The sequence below is a fragment of the Panulirus ornatus genome, chromosome 30 (assembly GCF_036320965.1).
Source record: "Panulirus ornatus isolate Po-2019 chromosome 30, ASM3632096v1, whole genome shotgun sequence".
In the NCBI taxonomy this organism is placed as follows: domain Eukaryota; kingdom Metazoa; phylum Arthropoda; class Malacostraca; order Decapoda; family Palinuridae; genus Panulirus; species Panulirus ornatus.
In genome coordinates, this window is record NC_092253.1 from 22,339,237 (window position 1) to 22,357,502 (window position 18,266).

At 39.9% G+C, this 18,266-nt stretch overlaps 1 protein-coding gene across 1 annotated transcript in view; it reads left to right on the forward strand.

The window, feature by feature from the left end:
* LOC139758478 (oxaloacetate tautomerase FAHD1, mitochondrial-like) overlaps nucleotides 1-18,266 on the forward strand; it is a 25,511-nt gene continuing 7,245 nt past the window's right edge. Inside the window, exons 1-3 of the mRNA XM_071679951.1 lie at nucleotides 1-156; nucleotides 2,065-2,164; nucleotides 8,963-9,235. Of these exons, the coding sequence (XP_071536052.1) occupies nucleotides 17-156; nucleotides 2,065-2,164; nucleotides 8,963-9,235 (513 nt within the window). The 5' untranslated portion in view covers nucleotides 1-16. The remainder of the gene's footprint in view (nucleotides 157-2,064; nucleotides 2,165-8,962; nucleotides 9,236-18,266) is intronic.

Sequence of the window (18,266 nt, forward strand, 5' to 3'; positions counted from 1 at the left end):
GTTCTGGGACTGGGATATGGTTGCTGTACTTTTTGCTAGCTGGCGTTGTTTACTTCGGAGGATTAACAGTGTCACGATGGCTGGTCAAACTGGTTTGAATTTTAGCAAGTTTGTTCATTGGGGAAGGAATATTGTCGCAGTAGGAAGAAATTACAGGTAATTTTCTGGTTGTATACTGTAGCGTACGGTGATAACTGTGACTAGGTGTTGCAACAAGATGGCATCAGGTTCAAGTAAGGAAATGAGAAAATTTTAATGATTTATAGCTAGTGCATTGGCAAAATTGTCCAACTTAATAAACTTCTCACATGCTCCATAGATATCTGTTGTTTGTTGTATTGTCTCCACTAAAAGTGACGTAACATAGTGGGTGCAAACAACAGTGTTCAACTTTTTATGATTAGGTTATGGTTATTGTGAAATCTAGTTTATGGTTATTGTGAAATTGTGTTTTGTATCTAGCTTAATTTTTGTTTACTCTTATTGTTATTCTTTATATTGTGCTCTCTTGTCATTTTGAGTATATTATGAGGACCACATGGGAAGAATGCATTTTATATATATGTTATGTTTATTCTCTTTAAAATATGTTTAGCCAAAATATATTCACATACTCTCACGTGGATTAATTGAAATTGTCAAAATTGTAATGGTGCTAATATCAGATTCCTCACCCTAATATTTTTTTTAATTTCTTCATATTAGTAGTGTCAGAAAAAAAGCACTTATTTGCCCACATCCACTGTCTATCTTTAAGTATAGTGCACTGTAATCAATGTCATGTTTGAATAAGGAATGTGTGATTATACCGATATAGTATCGGTGTAATCCTCAGTAACCAGCATAGAATAACCATGGAAAGTTCCACTGTTAGTGTCAGCAAATTTCAAACCCCTACTCCGCCTGCTGGCTGAAAACTGGCACCTGGCAGCGGGACAGTAGTTATCGATTGGCTCTGATTGGAGACACACTGGTCTCTCCGCTAACTTGTGTTCTCACCCCCCATTGTTGTCGAGCTCTGAAATGAATATATTTTTGTCCTGTAGGTTTGATTGCAACCCTAAGAAGACTCTCGGTACTTATACCAGCATGTCTGTTGAAATCTTCGAGGATCATGGATTTTGGAAAGTTTTAAGATATAGGTAGTATTTGACCATGTTGCTCTTGAGTGAGATGGAATCTTTGAAATAGAGATGTGCCAGACATTGAGTCCATTATGACAAATTAAAATCAGTTTCATGTTTGTTTATTGTTTTTGGCTGTTTGAGAAGCTATCTGTGCAAAGCATTTTGATGCTTCTTGCTCAAAAGATGGCATAGAAAATAATTGCTCTCACTGAAAATGCTGTACTTTCTCTCAAATGTAGGCTTACTGAATACAGAACTCTCCATAACCCAGACTTTTAATTGTGTGTTGGGTGGCTGTATTAAAGAGGGAGAAAGTAAGGAAGAAATACTACAAGGAATAAAATATTTTTCTGGATGGGTGTGTGGCTACTGCACAACTTACTGTTCAGAAAACTAAGCACCAATTGATTGATACTTTTAAATGGGCATTAGGTTGACTGATGGCATATCCATTTTCTGTTCTAGCACATCTTTTCCTCAGTCAACTCATGTGTTCCATTGTTTATAGATTAGTTAACTTTTCATATGATATACTGTTTATTAGTACAGTACATTGTTGTTTGGTGACAATATTATCCTTCACCAGTAGAATCCCATGGTAGAAATAAGAGTTACTCAACCCCCAGATGTGCGCAGTACTGTATTTTTTTATGTTAGCATATTTGCTTCTTATTTACTATTGTACCATTGTACTGTAATCTGCATCATTCTGATCACTTCAGGTATGTGTATCTTATTTTTTACATTTTGTAGTGTGTACCACTTTTATTTATTTATTTTTTTTTTTTGCTGACATAATTGTTCAGTATCAGGATTTGGCTATTTTGAATAAATGTATGATAATATCACTTTTTTGTCTACCATGCTTCATATGTATGATGTTTAAAATGTTCATGAAAATATAGAATTAGAATGCTTTCTTTTTTTGCATTTTTAGAGACCACTGTCGGGAGCTGGGAAATGCTGTTCCAACAAAGCCTCTTCTTTTTATGAAGCCTCCATCATCATATCTGGAAGAGGGCTGTGGACCCATATTGGTGAGACACCCTGTACTCTAAATTCAGTCAATAATTCCATTGACTTGTCTGTATCATCTGGATGATGGCTCTAGACTTACACTAGAGAAACACTTTTGATACTGCCATTACATTCTGTAGAAATTTCTTGCTTATCATAGAAGGGCTTTGGACTTGATGTCAAAGCACTATCAACACAGCTAGCACTTTCTGCATCTTTTATTGTTTCATTGGAAATGTATGGGTGGGAGAGAGTATAGAATTACAACTAGATATTAATGAGCCTCATTCATCATACAAAGTAACTAGTGTTGATCTTTTGTATTTACACAAACTCTTTAGGGGAACTTTTTTGATAATCGTTGATTAGTGATAATTCTGTTTCAAGATCATTTTAAAGTAGTGAAATGTAAGAGGGGTAGTGATGAAAAAGTAAAACTCAGCACTGTCATCAGGTCAGACAGCATAGCATCTTAGTCCACTTTGTAAATAAATGTCATGCTAAGGCTGCAAATCAAGATCAATGCCCTTTTCAAGGAGGATGCTAAACTACAGTATCTTACAAATATTGATGATTCTAAGAATATATTTTTTTTTAAGTTTAGTTAAAAAAATGTATATTTTTTGTTTTTAAAGCTTAAGAATGATTAAAGGAGAGAGAGTTCTGGATTGTGGCTATGGAAAGAGTTTTTTTATGAACCTCCTTTTATTTATTTCCCAAGTGCCCATCCGTACACCATGTGTAGTTAATGAATATTTCAAAATCCATAGGAAGTGTATATGATGGTTAATGTATTTAACCCCAACTGAAGTGATTTGGGCATGAAAGAACAAGTTTGTAAACTTTTTTCAGTCGCTCGTTGTCTCAGCAGCTTTTGAAAATTGACTTTGATATTAATATGCTTGTATCAGTTACTTGTTTTTTCCATACTTTGCCAGTGCTGTAAAGACTTCACAGGGAATCAATACTAATCCCTTTTTTTTAACATTTGTGAATGATGTAGCTAAGAATATTTTATTTTTAGATAATTTTAATGATATTTACTTCATGGAGTTCAAGAATGAAAACTCGCAGTCTTTCAGGTGGTCTCTGTTATGTGTTTATATGTATATGTCCTGTGTATGTATATGTATGTATACGTTGAAATGTATAGGTATGTATATATGCATTTGTGGGTGTTTATGTATGTATGTGTGTATATGGGTGGGTTGGACCATTCTTTCGTCTGTTCCCCATGCGCTACCTCGCTAACGCGGGAGGCAGTGACTAAGTATAGTAATGATAATGATATTATTATTATTGGGGAAGAGCAGTGTGGTTTCAGAAGTGGTAGAGGATGTGTGGATCAGGTGTTTGCTTTGAAGAATGTATGTGAGAAATACTTAGAAAAGCAAATGGATTTGTATGTAGCATTTATGGATCTGGAGAAGGCATATGATAGAGTTGATAGAGATGCTCTGTGGAAGGTATTAAGAATATATGGTGTGGGAGGCAAGTTGTTAGAAGCAGTGAAAAGTTTTTATCGAGGATGTAAGGCATGTGTACGTGTAGGAAGAGAGGAAAGTGATTGGTTCTCAGTGAATGTAGGTTTGCGGCAGGGGTGTGTGATGTCTCCATGGTTGTTTAATTTGTTTATGGATGGGGTTGTTAGGGAGGTGAATGCAAGAGTTTTGGAAAGAGGGGCAAGTATGAAGTCTGTTGGGGATGAGAGAGCTTGGGAAGTGAGTCAGTTGTTGTTCGCTGATGATACAGCGCTGGTGGCTGATTCATGTGAGAAACTGCAGAAGCTGGTGACTGAGTTTGGTAAAGTGTGTGAAAGAAGAAAGTTAAGAGTAAATGTGAATAAGAGCAAGGTTATTAGGTACAGTAGGGTTGAGGGTCAAGTCAGTTGGGAGGTAAGTTTGAATGGAGAAAAACTGGAGGAAGTAAAGTGTTTTAGATATCTGGGAGTGGATCTGGCAGCGGATGGAACCATGAAAGCGGAAGTGGATCATAGGGTGGGGAAGGGGGCGAAAATTCTGGGAGCCTTGAAGAATGTGTGGACGTCGAGAACATTATCTCGGAAAGCAAAAATGGGTATGTTTGAAGGAATAGTGGTTCCAACAATGTTGTATGGTTGCGAGGCGTGGGCTATGGATAGAGTTGTGCCCAGGAGGATGGATGTGCTGGAAATGAGATGTTTGAGGACAATGTGTGGTGTGAGGTGGTCTGATCGAGTAGGTAACGTAAGGGTAAGAGAGATGTGTGGAAATAAAAAGAGCGTGGTTGAGAGAGCAGAAGAGGGTGTTTTGAAATGGTTTGGTCACATGGAGAGAATGAGTGAGGAAAGATTGACCAAGAGGATATATGTGTCAGAGGTGGAGGGAATGAGGAGAAGGGGGAGACCAGATTGGAGGTGGAAAGATGGAGTGAAAAAGATTTTGTGTGATCGGGGCCTGAACATGCAGGAGGGTGAAAGGAGGGCAAGGAATAGAGTGAATTGGAGCGATGTGGTATACCAGGGTTGACGTGCTGTCAGTGGATTGATCAGGGCATGTGAAGCGTCTGGGGTAAACCATGGAAAGCTGTGTAGGTATGTATATTTGCGTGTGTGGACATATGTATATACATGTGTATGGGGGTGGGTTGGGCCATTTATTTCGTCTGTTTCCTTGCACTACCTCGCAAACGCGGGAGACAGCGACAAAGCAAAAAAAAAAAAAAAAAATTATTATTATTATTAGTAGTAGTAGTAGTTAGTAGTATTGTTATTGTCATGCTTGATCGCTGTTTCCTGCATTAGCGAGGTAGTGCCAGGAAACAGGTGAAGAGAGACCCATCCACTCGTATATACACATACACGTACATATATATATATACACACATACACCTACATATACATATATAGACATGTACATAATCATGCTTGCTTGCTCTCATCCATTCCTGGAGCCACTCAGCCCTAAAAGAAATAGCTTTGCCACCATGTGTCATCGAGGTAGCACCAGGGTACAGATGAAGAAAGGCCACATCCGTTCACACTCATTCTCTAGCTGTCATGTGTAATGCACCAAAACCACAGCTCCCTCTCCTCGTCAAGGCCCCACCAACCTTTCAATGGTTTATCCCAAATGTTTCACGTGCCCTGGTTCAGTCCATTGACAGCATGTCGACCCCAGTATACCACATCGTTCCATGCATGCCATTCACCCTCCTATATGTTCAGGCCCTGGTCACTCAAAATCTTTTTCACTTGGTCCTTCCACCTTCAGTTTGGTCTCCTACTCCTTGTTCACTCCACCTTTGACACATGTATCCTCTTTGTCATCCTTTCCTCATTCTATCCATATGTCCAATCATTTCAACACACCCTCTTCTGCTTTCTCAACCACTCTTTTTATTACCTCACACCTCTCTTACCCTTTCATTACTTACACGGTCAAACTACATCACACCACATCTTGTCCTCAGACATTTCATTTCCAACACATCCACCCATTTCTGCACAACACTATCTATATCCCATGTCTCACAACCATATGATATTATTGTAACTACTATTCCTTCAAACATACCCCTCTTTGCTCTGTGAGATAATGTTCTTTCTTTCCCGACATTCTTCATTGCTCCCAGAACCTTTATCCCCTCCCCCTGTCTGTGACTCACCTCCACTTTCATGGTTCCATTTGCTGCCAGGTCCACTTCTACGTATTTAAAACACTACTCTTCCTCCAATTTTTCTCTATTCAAACTTACACCCCAACTAATTTGTCCCTCAATCCTGATGAGCCTAATAACCTTGCTTTTATTCACATTTACACTCAACTTTCTCCTTTCACTCTCTTTTCCAAACTCAGTCACCAACTTTTGCATATTCTCGCTCTTATTAGCTGCCAGTGCTGCAAACAACAAATGACTTATTTCCCAGGCCCTCTCATCCCCGACAGACTGCGTCTTCACCCTTCTCTCCAAAACTCTTGCAGTTACTTTAGAGAAAGAAGATTTTCAGCAAGACCATACTCTTTTTCATCCATTGATGATGATGCACCCTCACTGAAGGTGATGTTTCATTCATGGTGTAATTACATGCAGGGAAAGGCCAGTAACATCTATAGGTGTGACTGCACATTTTCTGCACCTAAACACGGAATGATTTACTCTTCATGGTTTCTTTCTGGGCATTTCACACTATACAAACTCTAAGCATGCTACACACTTACATATTAAAGTGCATTATTTATGTTTTATCCATACAGGCAAAACTATTTCTATTTGTGTGAAAAAGAAATTATAACTACAGTAGTTTCATTTTCTAAAACTATAATTTCAATATTCTCCCTTACTGGGGGTGAGACTGGTATTTTATTCAACATTACGTGACATTGACACTATTGTTTTGACACTAAAACAATATTGCTCACTTTATGGATTCTCTCCAGGCTTGATTTTTTCTTTCTGGGCATTTCACACTATACAAACTCTAAGCATGCTACACACTTACATATTAAAGTGCATTATTTATGTTTTATCCATACAGGCAAAACTATTTCTATTTGTGTGAAAGAGAAATTATAACTACAGTAGTTTCATTTTCTAAAACTATAATTTCAATATTCTCCCTTACTGGGGGTGAGACTGGTATTTTATTCAACATTAAGTGACATTGACACTATTGTTTTGACACTAAAACAATATTGCTCACTTTATGGATTCTTTCCAGGCTTGATTTTTTCGTTTTATACGCTAAGTACGTTACCTATACATATTATTTACATATTGATTACACTGGCAGAAATTTTTATGTTATTCACATGAGCAAATGCCTGAGTAACTTCATCAAAAAAGAAGCACTAATATTTCAGTACTTGTTTCATTATTCAAAAACAATAAGTTTTCCTACTTAATTGAGGTAAGAGAGAGTGGATGCTCATGTATGTTTGCATGTGATTCCATCGTGATTGTCTGTACTTGCATAGTGTGGAATGATGTATTATATGTAAGTGATTTCCCAGTTACTCAGTTTACAGCCATACCGTAATTAGCACCCAAGATGTGTTTCGGGTCACCGAACACTAATCATGGCAGTTGCATCATAATTAATACATGGCTCCATGGAGATGCTTACCCACAGCAGTGGGATATTGGTAATAGCTCAAATGATGACTTTGCTCATATAATGAATGTTCGGGATCAACTTTTAGATGATAATTTTTGATGAAAAATAATCATCAGTAAGTTTTGGTACTTGTGTTCACCAGTGCATTGAGTTAGAGTAGCAAGATGATCACCGTCTTTACACCTTATACTCTGTATTTTCACAAAAATGTTGCATTTCCTTGAATGCTTGGCCACATTTAACACTAGCATCTGCAGGCCTCTTTCTAGGTATTATGGGCTTATTGTGCAAAGAAAAACAGGTAAAAATACGATAAATGAATTGACTTCGAAGTAAACATATTTTGCCTTATGACCTGCATTTTCGCATCTGAAACTTGTTTTTCCTAAAATGCTGGTCTACATTATCAACACTTAACACTTGCAGGCCATTTTCTAGATACTTTGGACCTCTTGCACAAGCAAAAGTAGGCAAAAATATGATAGACTGACCATGGTCCTGGAAATGAATGTAAGGAGCTTCACCATGCCTTACAGCCTGCATTTTCACACTCACACAGTTGCTTTTTTTTTTTTTTTTTTTTATGTTTGCCCATATTACCAACACTGACACCTGCAGGCCTCTCACCAGACATTAGGGCCTCCTGCACACAGAAAAACAAAGAAAAATATGATAAATAGATTAATGATTGTGCAGTAAGCATAGCTGCCAGGAGAGTGCTCAAAACTGATGGCCTGAGGCACTGATTGGCTTAATGATGATGAGCACATTCTCTTCCCACTGATTGAATGCACAGTTCAGACAGAAAAAGAAACCTATGCATGTTACATGTTCTTAGATGGGACATTTTGATAGCCTAAATGATTTGAGAGCTCTTATAGCAGCTATGCTTACTGCTTAATAGTTCTTTGTTTTGAAACCCCCTAAAAATTTAAAAAAGTCAGAGTATTATAATGAAACAGCACTAAACAGAATTAGACAACTAAGGTATGACCTCACAGTTTATGTCTGTAATGGAATCCCTGGAGGTCAGTGTAGAACTATAACCTAAGCAAAGCTCTTAGTATTTTGTATCCCTCTCACTAGCAATTATCATTTCTATCTCTAAAAATGCCTAGAAATATTTTGGTATGATCTAACTCTGCTTTCTACAAACACATATTGCTCTTCCTGTTATAATTTGGTTGAATGCGTAAAAGTGTTCCATTTCATAAGTCACATTAAGAATTATCGTAATTTTTTTCATACTGAGAAATCGCCAAGAGATGTTCTAGTTCTGCTTCAGTTCTAGCTCAGTTTTCTAAATGTATCTCCTCTAGAAATAATGTAGTTGTAACTCTGTCTGTTACATACACATTTCTCTTCTAATTTTGTAGGATACTGTAATGTATAGAAGCTTTCTTCTTCTGTAATTACACTTTTCAGAATTGAAACAAACTTCAGGATATTTAAAGAATATGTTCACTGGCTTCACTGCCCTTATTTTTTTCATGAATTTTGATGTTAAAGCAAATCAGAATTGTTTAATGAGCTATTTTAGTCCTAGTTTGGAGTTTTGCTAGTCTTAGGGGCAGATTATTCTCTCTCTCTCTCTCTCTCTCTCTCTCTCTCTCTCTCTCTCTCTCTCTCTCTCTCTCTCTCTCTCTCGTACAAGGTTGGGCAGACATACCATGAAGACCAACAACATTTATTTTTAATTTGATTTCTGTCTTATTTCCAACAGATTCCTCGAGGGTGCTGTAACTGTCACCATGAAGTAGAATTGGGAGTAGTGATTGGTAATAAGTGTCAAGATGTACCTGAACAGGATGTCATGTCTTGCATTGCTGGATATGCTCTGACTCTAGACATGACAGCTCGGGACATCCAAGAAGAGGCCAAGAAGAAAGGAAACCCATGGGCAGTGGCTAAGGGCTTTGACACAGCACTTCCAGTGTCCAGGTTTATCTCCAAAAAAGAATTGCATGACCCTAGTGCTGTAGGGTTGTGGTGCAAGGTAAGAAGTGCTTTTAAGAATTTATATGTTGTTCTTGTTGTTTTCAATGATACTTTAATCCTTTTGTGGCTTTGTTCGTATATATCTGAAGAAACATTTATCATTTATGCAAAATTTGTACTTATTCCATGACTACCAAAAAACTTTTCCTTTACTGCAGTTGTATCTATTTATCTATATCTTTGATGTCCAGTCCTTTTGGGAACTCCCTCAAAGGGGTGGCCACAAGAAAGGTCTCCATAACTTGAACTCCAGTGCTGCTTCATATCCTTTATTGCCTCACCCTTAACAGGCCACTAGCAGAGGGCAACTATAGCACAATGTTTTCAGAGTTATGTAGATACACAGACCACATAGACCCAAGCTTGAAAAATGCAATCCTATTGAAATCATTAGAAAAAAGATGTCAAAGCAGAGACTCTCTCCCCTCCCTCCACTCCCTCCGTCAACATGTCAGATGGAAAAAGGTAGAAAATATGCCTTGCAGGGTTACTGTGCTTGAAGGAAATTTTTTTAAAAAGTCAGAAGGTAGAATGAATGTGAATATGTTGTGCATCCCTGAACTTTTTGTTGTAAGATATTAGGATAAGCTTTGAGCTCAAACAGCCTCTCAACTTACCATGTCTATATTGCTCTTGATGTGGAAGAATGGTATAATATTTTCTTGTACCCTTATAGGAGGTGAGACAGGTTGATCAGTGTTGGTGAGTTACCACAACATGACTGGGATATGCCTCTAGTTTTCCATTTTTTGGGTTGTTTGCACTGTAGGTGGGTTACACATGTAGTACATAGTGATGCACACTCACACACACACACACACACACACACACACACACACATTATGTATATTATTCATTATACCTGATTGTTGTTTCCCACATCAGTGAGGTAGTGCCAGGAAACAGATGAAAAATGGCCCATCCACTCATATACACACACACACACACACACACACACACACACACACACACACACACACACACACACACACATTTTTTTTTTACTTCGACGCTGTCTCCCGTGTTAGCGAGGTAGTGCAAGGAAACAGACAAAAGAATGGCCCAACACATACACATGTATGTACATTAATGCCCACACATGCATGTATACATACCTATATATTTCAACTTAAACATACATATACATATTCAGACATATACATTTATACACATGTACATATTCATACATGCTGCCTTCATCTATTCCTGCCCCCACCCTGCCACACATGAAATGACACCCCCCTCCCCCCGTGTGCGCGTAAGGTAGTGACAGGAAAGAACAACAAAGGCCACGTACATTCACGCTCAGTCTCTAGCTGTCATGTGTAATGCACTGAAATCACAGCTCCCTTTCTTCATCCAGGCCCCTCAAAACTTTCCATGGTTTACCCCAGACACTTCACATGCCCTGGTTCAATCCACTGACAGCATGTCGACCCCGGTATTCCATATCAGTCCAGTTCACTCTATTCCTTGCACACCTTTCACTCTCCAATATGTTCAGGGCCCGATCACTCAAGATATTTTTCACTCCATCCTTCCACCTCCAATTTGGTCTCCCACTTCTCCTCGTTCCCTCCACTTCTGACATATATATCCTCTTTTGTCAGTCTTTCCTCACTCATTTTCTCCATGTGACAAAACCATTTCAATACACCCTCTTCTGCTCTCTCCACCACACTCTTTTTATTACCACACATCTCTCTTACTCTTTGATTATTTACTCAATCAAACGACCTCACACCACATATTGTGCTCAAACATCTCATTTCCAAGACATCCCCCCTCCTCCGCACAACCCCATCTATAAGCCACACCTTGCATTCATAAAACATTGTTGGAACCACTATTCCTTCAAACAAAAACCCATTTTTGGTTTCTGAGATAATGTTCTCGCATTCCACTCATTCTTCAATGCTCCCAGAACCTTCACCCCCGCCCCCACCTTATGACTCACTTCTGCTTCTATGGTTCCATCTGCTACCAAATCCACTCCCAGATATCTAAAACACTTCATTTCCTCCAGTTTTTTCCATTCAAACCTGCCTCCCAATTAACTTGCCCCTCAACCCTACTGAACCAAACAACCATGCTTTTATTCTCATTTACTCTCAGGTTTCTTCTTTCACACACTTTACCAAACTCAGTCACCAGCTTCTGCAGTTTCTCACCCAAATCAGCCACCAGCGCTGTATCATCAGCGAACAACTGACTCACTTCCCAAGCCCTCTTATCCACAACAGACTGCATACTTGCCCCTCTCCAAAACTCTTGCATTCACCTCCCTAACAACCCCGTCCATAAACAGATTAAATAACCATGGAGACTTCACGCACCCCTGCCGCAAACTGACATTCACTGGGAACCAGTCACTTTCCTCTCTTCCTACTCGTGCACATGCCTTGCATCCTTGATAACAACTTTTCACTGCTTCCAGCAACTTGCCTCCCACACCATATACTCTTAATACCTTTCACAGAGCATCTCTATGCACTCTTATCATATGCCTTCTCCAGATCCATAAATCCTACATACAAATCCATTTGTTTTTCTAATTATTTCTCACATACATTCTTCAAAGCAAACACCTGATCCACACATCCTCTACTATTTCTGAAACCGCACTGCTCTTCCCCAATCTGATGTTCTGTCCCTGCCTTCACCCTCTCAATCAATACCTTCCCATACAATTTCCCAAGCATACTCAACAAACTTATACCTTTGTAATTTGAGTTCTCACTTTTATCCCCTTTGCCTTTGTACAATGTCACTATGCATGTATTCCGCCAATCCTCAGGCACTTCCCATGAGCCAAACATACATTGAATATCCTCACCAACCAGTGAACAACACAGTCACCCCTACTTTTTGATAAATTCCACTGCAGAACCATCCGAACCTGCTCCCTTGCCAGCTTTCATCTTCTGCAAAGCTTTCACTACCTCCCCTATGTTTACCAAACCATTCTCCCTGACCCTTTCACTTTGCACACCACCTCGACCAAAACACCCTATATCTGCCACTCTATCATCTAACACATTCAACAAACCTTCAAAATGCTCACTCCATCTCCTCACATCACCACTACTTGTTATTTCCTCCACATATACATATACATACACATACACATAAATATACATATATATACACGTTTTGTATTCATACTTGCTTGCCTTCATCCATTCCTGGCGCTACCCTGCCCCACAGGAACAGAATTGCTACCCCCTGCTTCAGCGAGGTAGTCCCAGGAAAATAGACAAAAAAGGCCAAATTCATTCACACTGTCTTTGGCTGTCATGTGTATTGCACCAAAACTACGGCTCCCTGTCCACATCCAAGCCCCACAGACCTTTCCATGGTTTACCCCAGATGTTTCACATGCCCTGGTTCAGTCCATTGATAGCATGTTGATCCCGGTGTACCACATCATTCCAGTTCACTCCATTCATTGCATGCCTCTCACCCTCCTGTATGTTCAGGCCCCGATTGCTCTAAATCTTTTTCACTCCATCCTTCCACCTCCAGTTTGGTCTTCCACTTCTTCTTGTTCTCTCCACCTGTGACACATATGTCCACTTTGTCGCTCTTTCCTCACTCATTCTCTTCATATGTCCAAACCATTTCAGTACTCTTCTCTTTCAACCACACTTTTTATTACCACACATCTCTCTTACCCTTTCATTACCTACTCGATCAAACCACCTCGCACCACATGTTGTCCTCAAATATTTCATTTCCAACACATCTACCCTCCTCCGTACTACCCTATCTATAGCCCATGCCTCGCAATCATGTAATATTGTTGGAACTACTATTCCTTCAAACTACCCATTTTTTACTCTTTTGAGATAATGTTCTCTCCTTCCACACATTCTTCACTGCTTCCAGAACCTATGACACCTCCCCCATCCTGTGACTCACTTCTGCTTCCATGGTTCCACTTATTGCTAAGTCCACTCTCAGATATCTAAAACACTTCTCGTCCTCCAATTTTTCTCCATTCAAACTTGCATCCCAGTTAACTTATTCCTCAACCCTTCTGAACTTAATGACCTTGCTCTTATTCACATTTACTCTCAACTTTTTCCTTTCACACACTTTTTTCCAAAGTCAGTCACCAATTTCTGCAGTTTCTCACTCGAATCAGCCACCAGTGCTGTATCATTGGTGAACAACAACCGATTCACTTCCCAGGCCCTCTCATCCCCAACAGACTGCATACTCACCCCTCTCTCCAAAACTTGCATTTACCTCCCTAAACAGGCCATCCATAAACAAATTAAACAGCCGTGGTTACATCACACACCCCTGCCGCAGATCACCCTTCATTGGGAACCAATGACTCTCCTCTCTTCATACTCATACATGTGCCTTACATCCTTGGTAAAAAGTTTTCACTGCCTTTAGCAGCTAACTTTCCACCACATATACTCTTCAGAACTTCCACAAAGCATATCTCTCAACCCTATCTTATGCCTTCTCCAGATCATTAAATGCTACGTACATATCCATATGTTTTTTTAATTATTTCTCACATGCATTCTTCAAAGCAAACACCTGATCCACACATTCTCTACCAATTCTGAAACCACACTGCTTTTCCCCAATCTGATGCTCTGTACATGCCTTCCCCCTCTCAATTGACACCCTCCCATACAACTTCCCAGGAATACTCAACAAACTCGTACCTCTGTAGTTTGAACACTCACCTTTATCCCCTTTGCCTTTGTACAGTGGCACTATGCATACATTCCGCCAATCCTTAGGTGCCTCACCATGATCCACACATGCATTGAATATCCTTACCATCCAATCAACACTACAGCCACCCCCTTTTTTAATAAATTCTACTGCAATACCATCCAAGTCCACTGCCTTGCCGGATTTCATCTTCCGCAAAGCTCTCACTGCCTCTTCTCTCTTAACCAAACCATTCTTCCTGACCCTTTCACTTCGCACACCACCTCGACCAAAGCACCCTATATCTGCCACTCTGTCATGAAACACATCCAAGAAACTTTCAGAATACACACTCCATCTCCCTTTCACTTATCACTATTTTTATTACTTCCCCACTTGTCCCCTTCACCAATGTTCCCATTTGTTCTCTTGTCTTATGCATGTTATTTACATCCTTCCAAAACATCTTTTTATTCTCCTTAAAGTTTAATTATACTCTCTCTCTCCATCTCTCATTTGCCCTCTTTTTCTATCCTTGCACCTTTCTCTTGACCTTCTGCTGCTTTCTTTCATACATCTCCCTGTCATATATATTTATGTATATGTATATATGCACCTGGCAAATTATATGGGAGGGTATTGATTGAGAGGGTGAAGGCATGTACAGAGCATCAGATTGGGGAAGAGCAGTGTGGTTTCAGAAGTGGTAGAGGATGTGTGGATCAGGTGTTTGTTTTGAAGAATGTATGTGAGAAATACTTAGAAAAGCAAATGGATTTGTATGTAGCATTTATGGATCTGGAGAAGGCATATGATAGAGTTGATAGAGATGCTCTGTGGAAGGTATTAAGAATATATGGTGTGGGAGGCAAGTTGTTAGAAGCAGTGAAAAGTTTTTATCGAGGATGTAAGGCATGTGTACGTGTAGGAAGAGAGGAAAGTGATTGGTTCTCAGTGAATGTAGGTTTGCGGCAGGGGTGTGTGATGTCTCCATGGTTGTTTAATTTGTTTATGGATGGGGTTGTTAGGGAGGTGAATGCAAGAGTTTTGGAAAGAGGGGCAAGTATGAAGTCTGTTGGGGATGAGAGAGCTTGGGAAGTGAGTCAGTTGTTGTTCGCTGATGATACAGCGCTGGTGGCTGATTCATGTGAGAAACTGCAGAAGCTGGTGACTGAGTTTGGTAAAGTGTGTGAAAGAAGAAAGTTAAGAGTAAATGTGAATAAGAGCAAGGTTATTAGGTACAGTAGGGTTGAGGGTCAAGTCAATTGGGAGGTGAGTTTGAATGGAGAAAAACTGGAGGAAGTGAAGTGTTTTAGATATCTGGGAGTGGATCTGGCAGCGGATGGAAACATGGAAGCAGAAGTGGATCATAGGGTGGGGGAGGGGGCGAAAATTCTGGGAGCCTTGAAGAATGTGTGGAAGTCGAGAACATTATCTCGGAAAGCAAAAATGGGTATGTTTGAAGGAATAGTGGTTCCAACAATGTTGTATGGTTGCGAGGCGTGGACTATGGATAGAGTTGTGCGCAGGAGGATGGATGTGCTGGAAATGAGATGTTTGAGGACAATGTGTGGTGTGAGGTGGTTTGATCGAATAAGTAACGTAAGGGTAAGAGAGATGTGTGGAAATAAAAAGAGCGTGGTTGAGAGAGCAGAAGAGGGTGTTTTGAAATGGTTTGGTCACATGGAGAGAATGAGTGAGGAAAGATTGACCAAGAGGATATATGTGTTGGAGGTGGAGGGAACGAGGAGAAGAGGGAGACCAAATTGGAGGTGGAAAGATGGAGTGAAAAAGTTTTTGTGTGATCGGGGCCTGAACATGCAGGAGGGTGAAAGGAGGGCAAGGAATAGAGTGAATTGGAGCGATGTGGTATACCGGGGTTGACGTGCTGTCAGTGGATTGAATCAAGGCATGCGAAGCGTCTGGGGTAAACCATGGAAAGCTGTGTAGGTATGTATATTGCATGTGTGGACGTATGTATATACATGTGTATGGGGGTGGGTTGGGCCATTTCTTTCGTCTGTTTCCTTGCGCTACCTCGCAAGCGCAGGAGACAGCGACAAAGCAAAAAAAAAAAAAAAAAAAAATATATATGTACTGTATTATGTATGTATTACATATGTAATTCAACTATAAAACAATAAAACCAACTGAAATCATGGAAAATTAGTGGCATATCCTAGTGTATATGTGATGGTTGTTTCAAGGTTCCAGTGATATCCCTGAGGTAGGGAAGAAAATTCTACCTCTGTATCTCCACTTGTTGCAGAAGGTGACTAAAGTGGGTGGGAGGGGGGCAGGAAACCCCCCCTCTTTGTATATCAATTTCTGAAAGAGGAAACAGAGGGTGCCAGGTGGGGAGTGCTCATCCTCCTCGAAGGCTCAGATTGGGGTGTCTGAATGTATGTGGATGTAACCAAGATGAGAAGAGAGGAGAGATAGGTGGTATTTTTGAGGAAAGAAACCTGGATGTTTTAGCTCTGAGCGAAACAAAGCTCAAGGTTGAAGTGGAAGAATGGTTTGGAAAAGTCTTGGGAGTTGTTGAGAGGACAGCAGCTAAGGAAGGAGTGGCACTACTCCAGAATCTGGAATTGTGGGATTGTGTGATAGTGTAATGAAGTAAAATCAGCACTGATGTGGTTAAAATCGAAAGTGGATAGTGAGAGACGGGTGATTATTGGTGCATATGCACCTGGCCGTGAGAATGAACATCATGAGAGGCAAGTGTTTTGGGAGCACCTAATTGTCAGCAATTTTGGTGCACAAGATGGGTAATGGGTGACTTAAGTGTGAAGGTAAGTAATGTGAGTCAAGGGTATAAGTGGTGCATGGGATATTCACTGTTATGAATGGAAATGGTGAAGAGCCTGTAGAATCATGTGCTGAAAAAAGATAGTGATTGGTAATACCTGGTTTGAAAGGAAAGATATATACAAGTACATGTATATGAGTAGGAGAGATGGTCAATGGGCATTATTAGATTATGTATGAATTGATAGGCTTGTAAAAGAAAGGTGTAGAGTTGCAAGTATGGAAGTGAGAAGATGATCATGGGACAGCATTGTCTTCCCAATCCTGACCCATGCAGCCAAAACATGGACGTGGTATGAGGCACTGAGATCAAGAATCCTGGTTATGGAAATGAGCTATTTGAGAAGAGCATGATGTGTGACTAGATGGAATGAAGAAATAAATAAAAGGATTGTGTAAGAGATGTGTTATGCAAAGGGATTGAATTGTGGAGTGGTAGAATGAGCGAAGCTTAATACTTTGAGGTGGTTTAGGCATGTGGAAAGAGTGCAATACTGGGAGTTTACAAAGAGAATGTATGATAGTACAAATAAAGGTGTTGGTGTGAGTGGAAGACCACCGTGTGACATGGGCAAATAGGGTGGAGGAATACTGGAGGGAGAGAAACAGAGGAAGAATGTGTGGGATGGTGTTTGTGAGGGAGTTATGTAAGGACAGGGAATGGGCATCAAAGATAGATAGATAGAATAAAGGCGGTGACTGTATTGTTGATTGTTTGTTTAGGATGTTCACTCTATGTATGGATCCTGGTGAGGTGCCTGAGGATCGGCTTAGTGCATGTATAGTACCATTTGTATATTGACAAAGGAGATAAAGGTGAGTGCTCAGATTACAGAAGCATAAGCTTGTAGAGCATTCCTGTTAGGTTGTATGGGAGGGTATTGATTGAGAGGGTGAAGACATGTGCAGAGCATCTGATTTGGGGAGGAACATTGTAGTTTCAGATGTGGTGGAGGATGTGTGTATCAGGTGTTTCCTTTGAAGAATGTGTGAGTAATACTTAGAAAAACAGATGGATTTGTATGTGGCATTTATAGATCTTGAGAAAGCACAATGGGGTTGATAGAGATGCTTTATGGAAGGCCTTAAGAATATATTGTTTGGGAGTTAAGATGCAAGAATTAGAATGAAGTTTTTATCAAGGGTGTAAAGTATGTGTATGAATAGGGAGAGAGGAGAGTGAATGGTTCCCAGTGAAGGTCGGTCCATGGCAAGGGTGTGTGATGTCACCATGGTTGTTTAATTTATATATGGATTGGGTGGTTAGGGAGGGAAATGCAAGAGTTTTGGAGAGAGGGGCAATTCTGAAGTCTCTTGGAGATGTAGAGGCTGATTTGAGTGAGAAACTGCATAAGTTGTTTGCTGAGTTTGAAAGAATATGTGAAAAGAGAAAGTTGAGAGTAAATGCGAATAAAAGCAAGGGTATTAGGTTCAGCAGGTTTGAGGTACAAGTTACTTGGAATGTAAATTTGAATGGAGAAAAATTGGAGGAAGTGAAGTGTTTTAGTTATCCGGGAGTGGACTTGGCAGTGAATGGA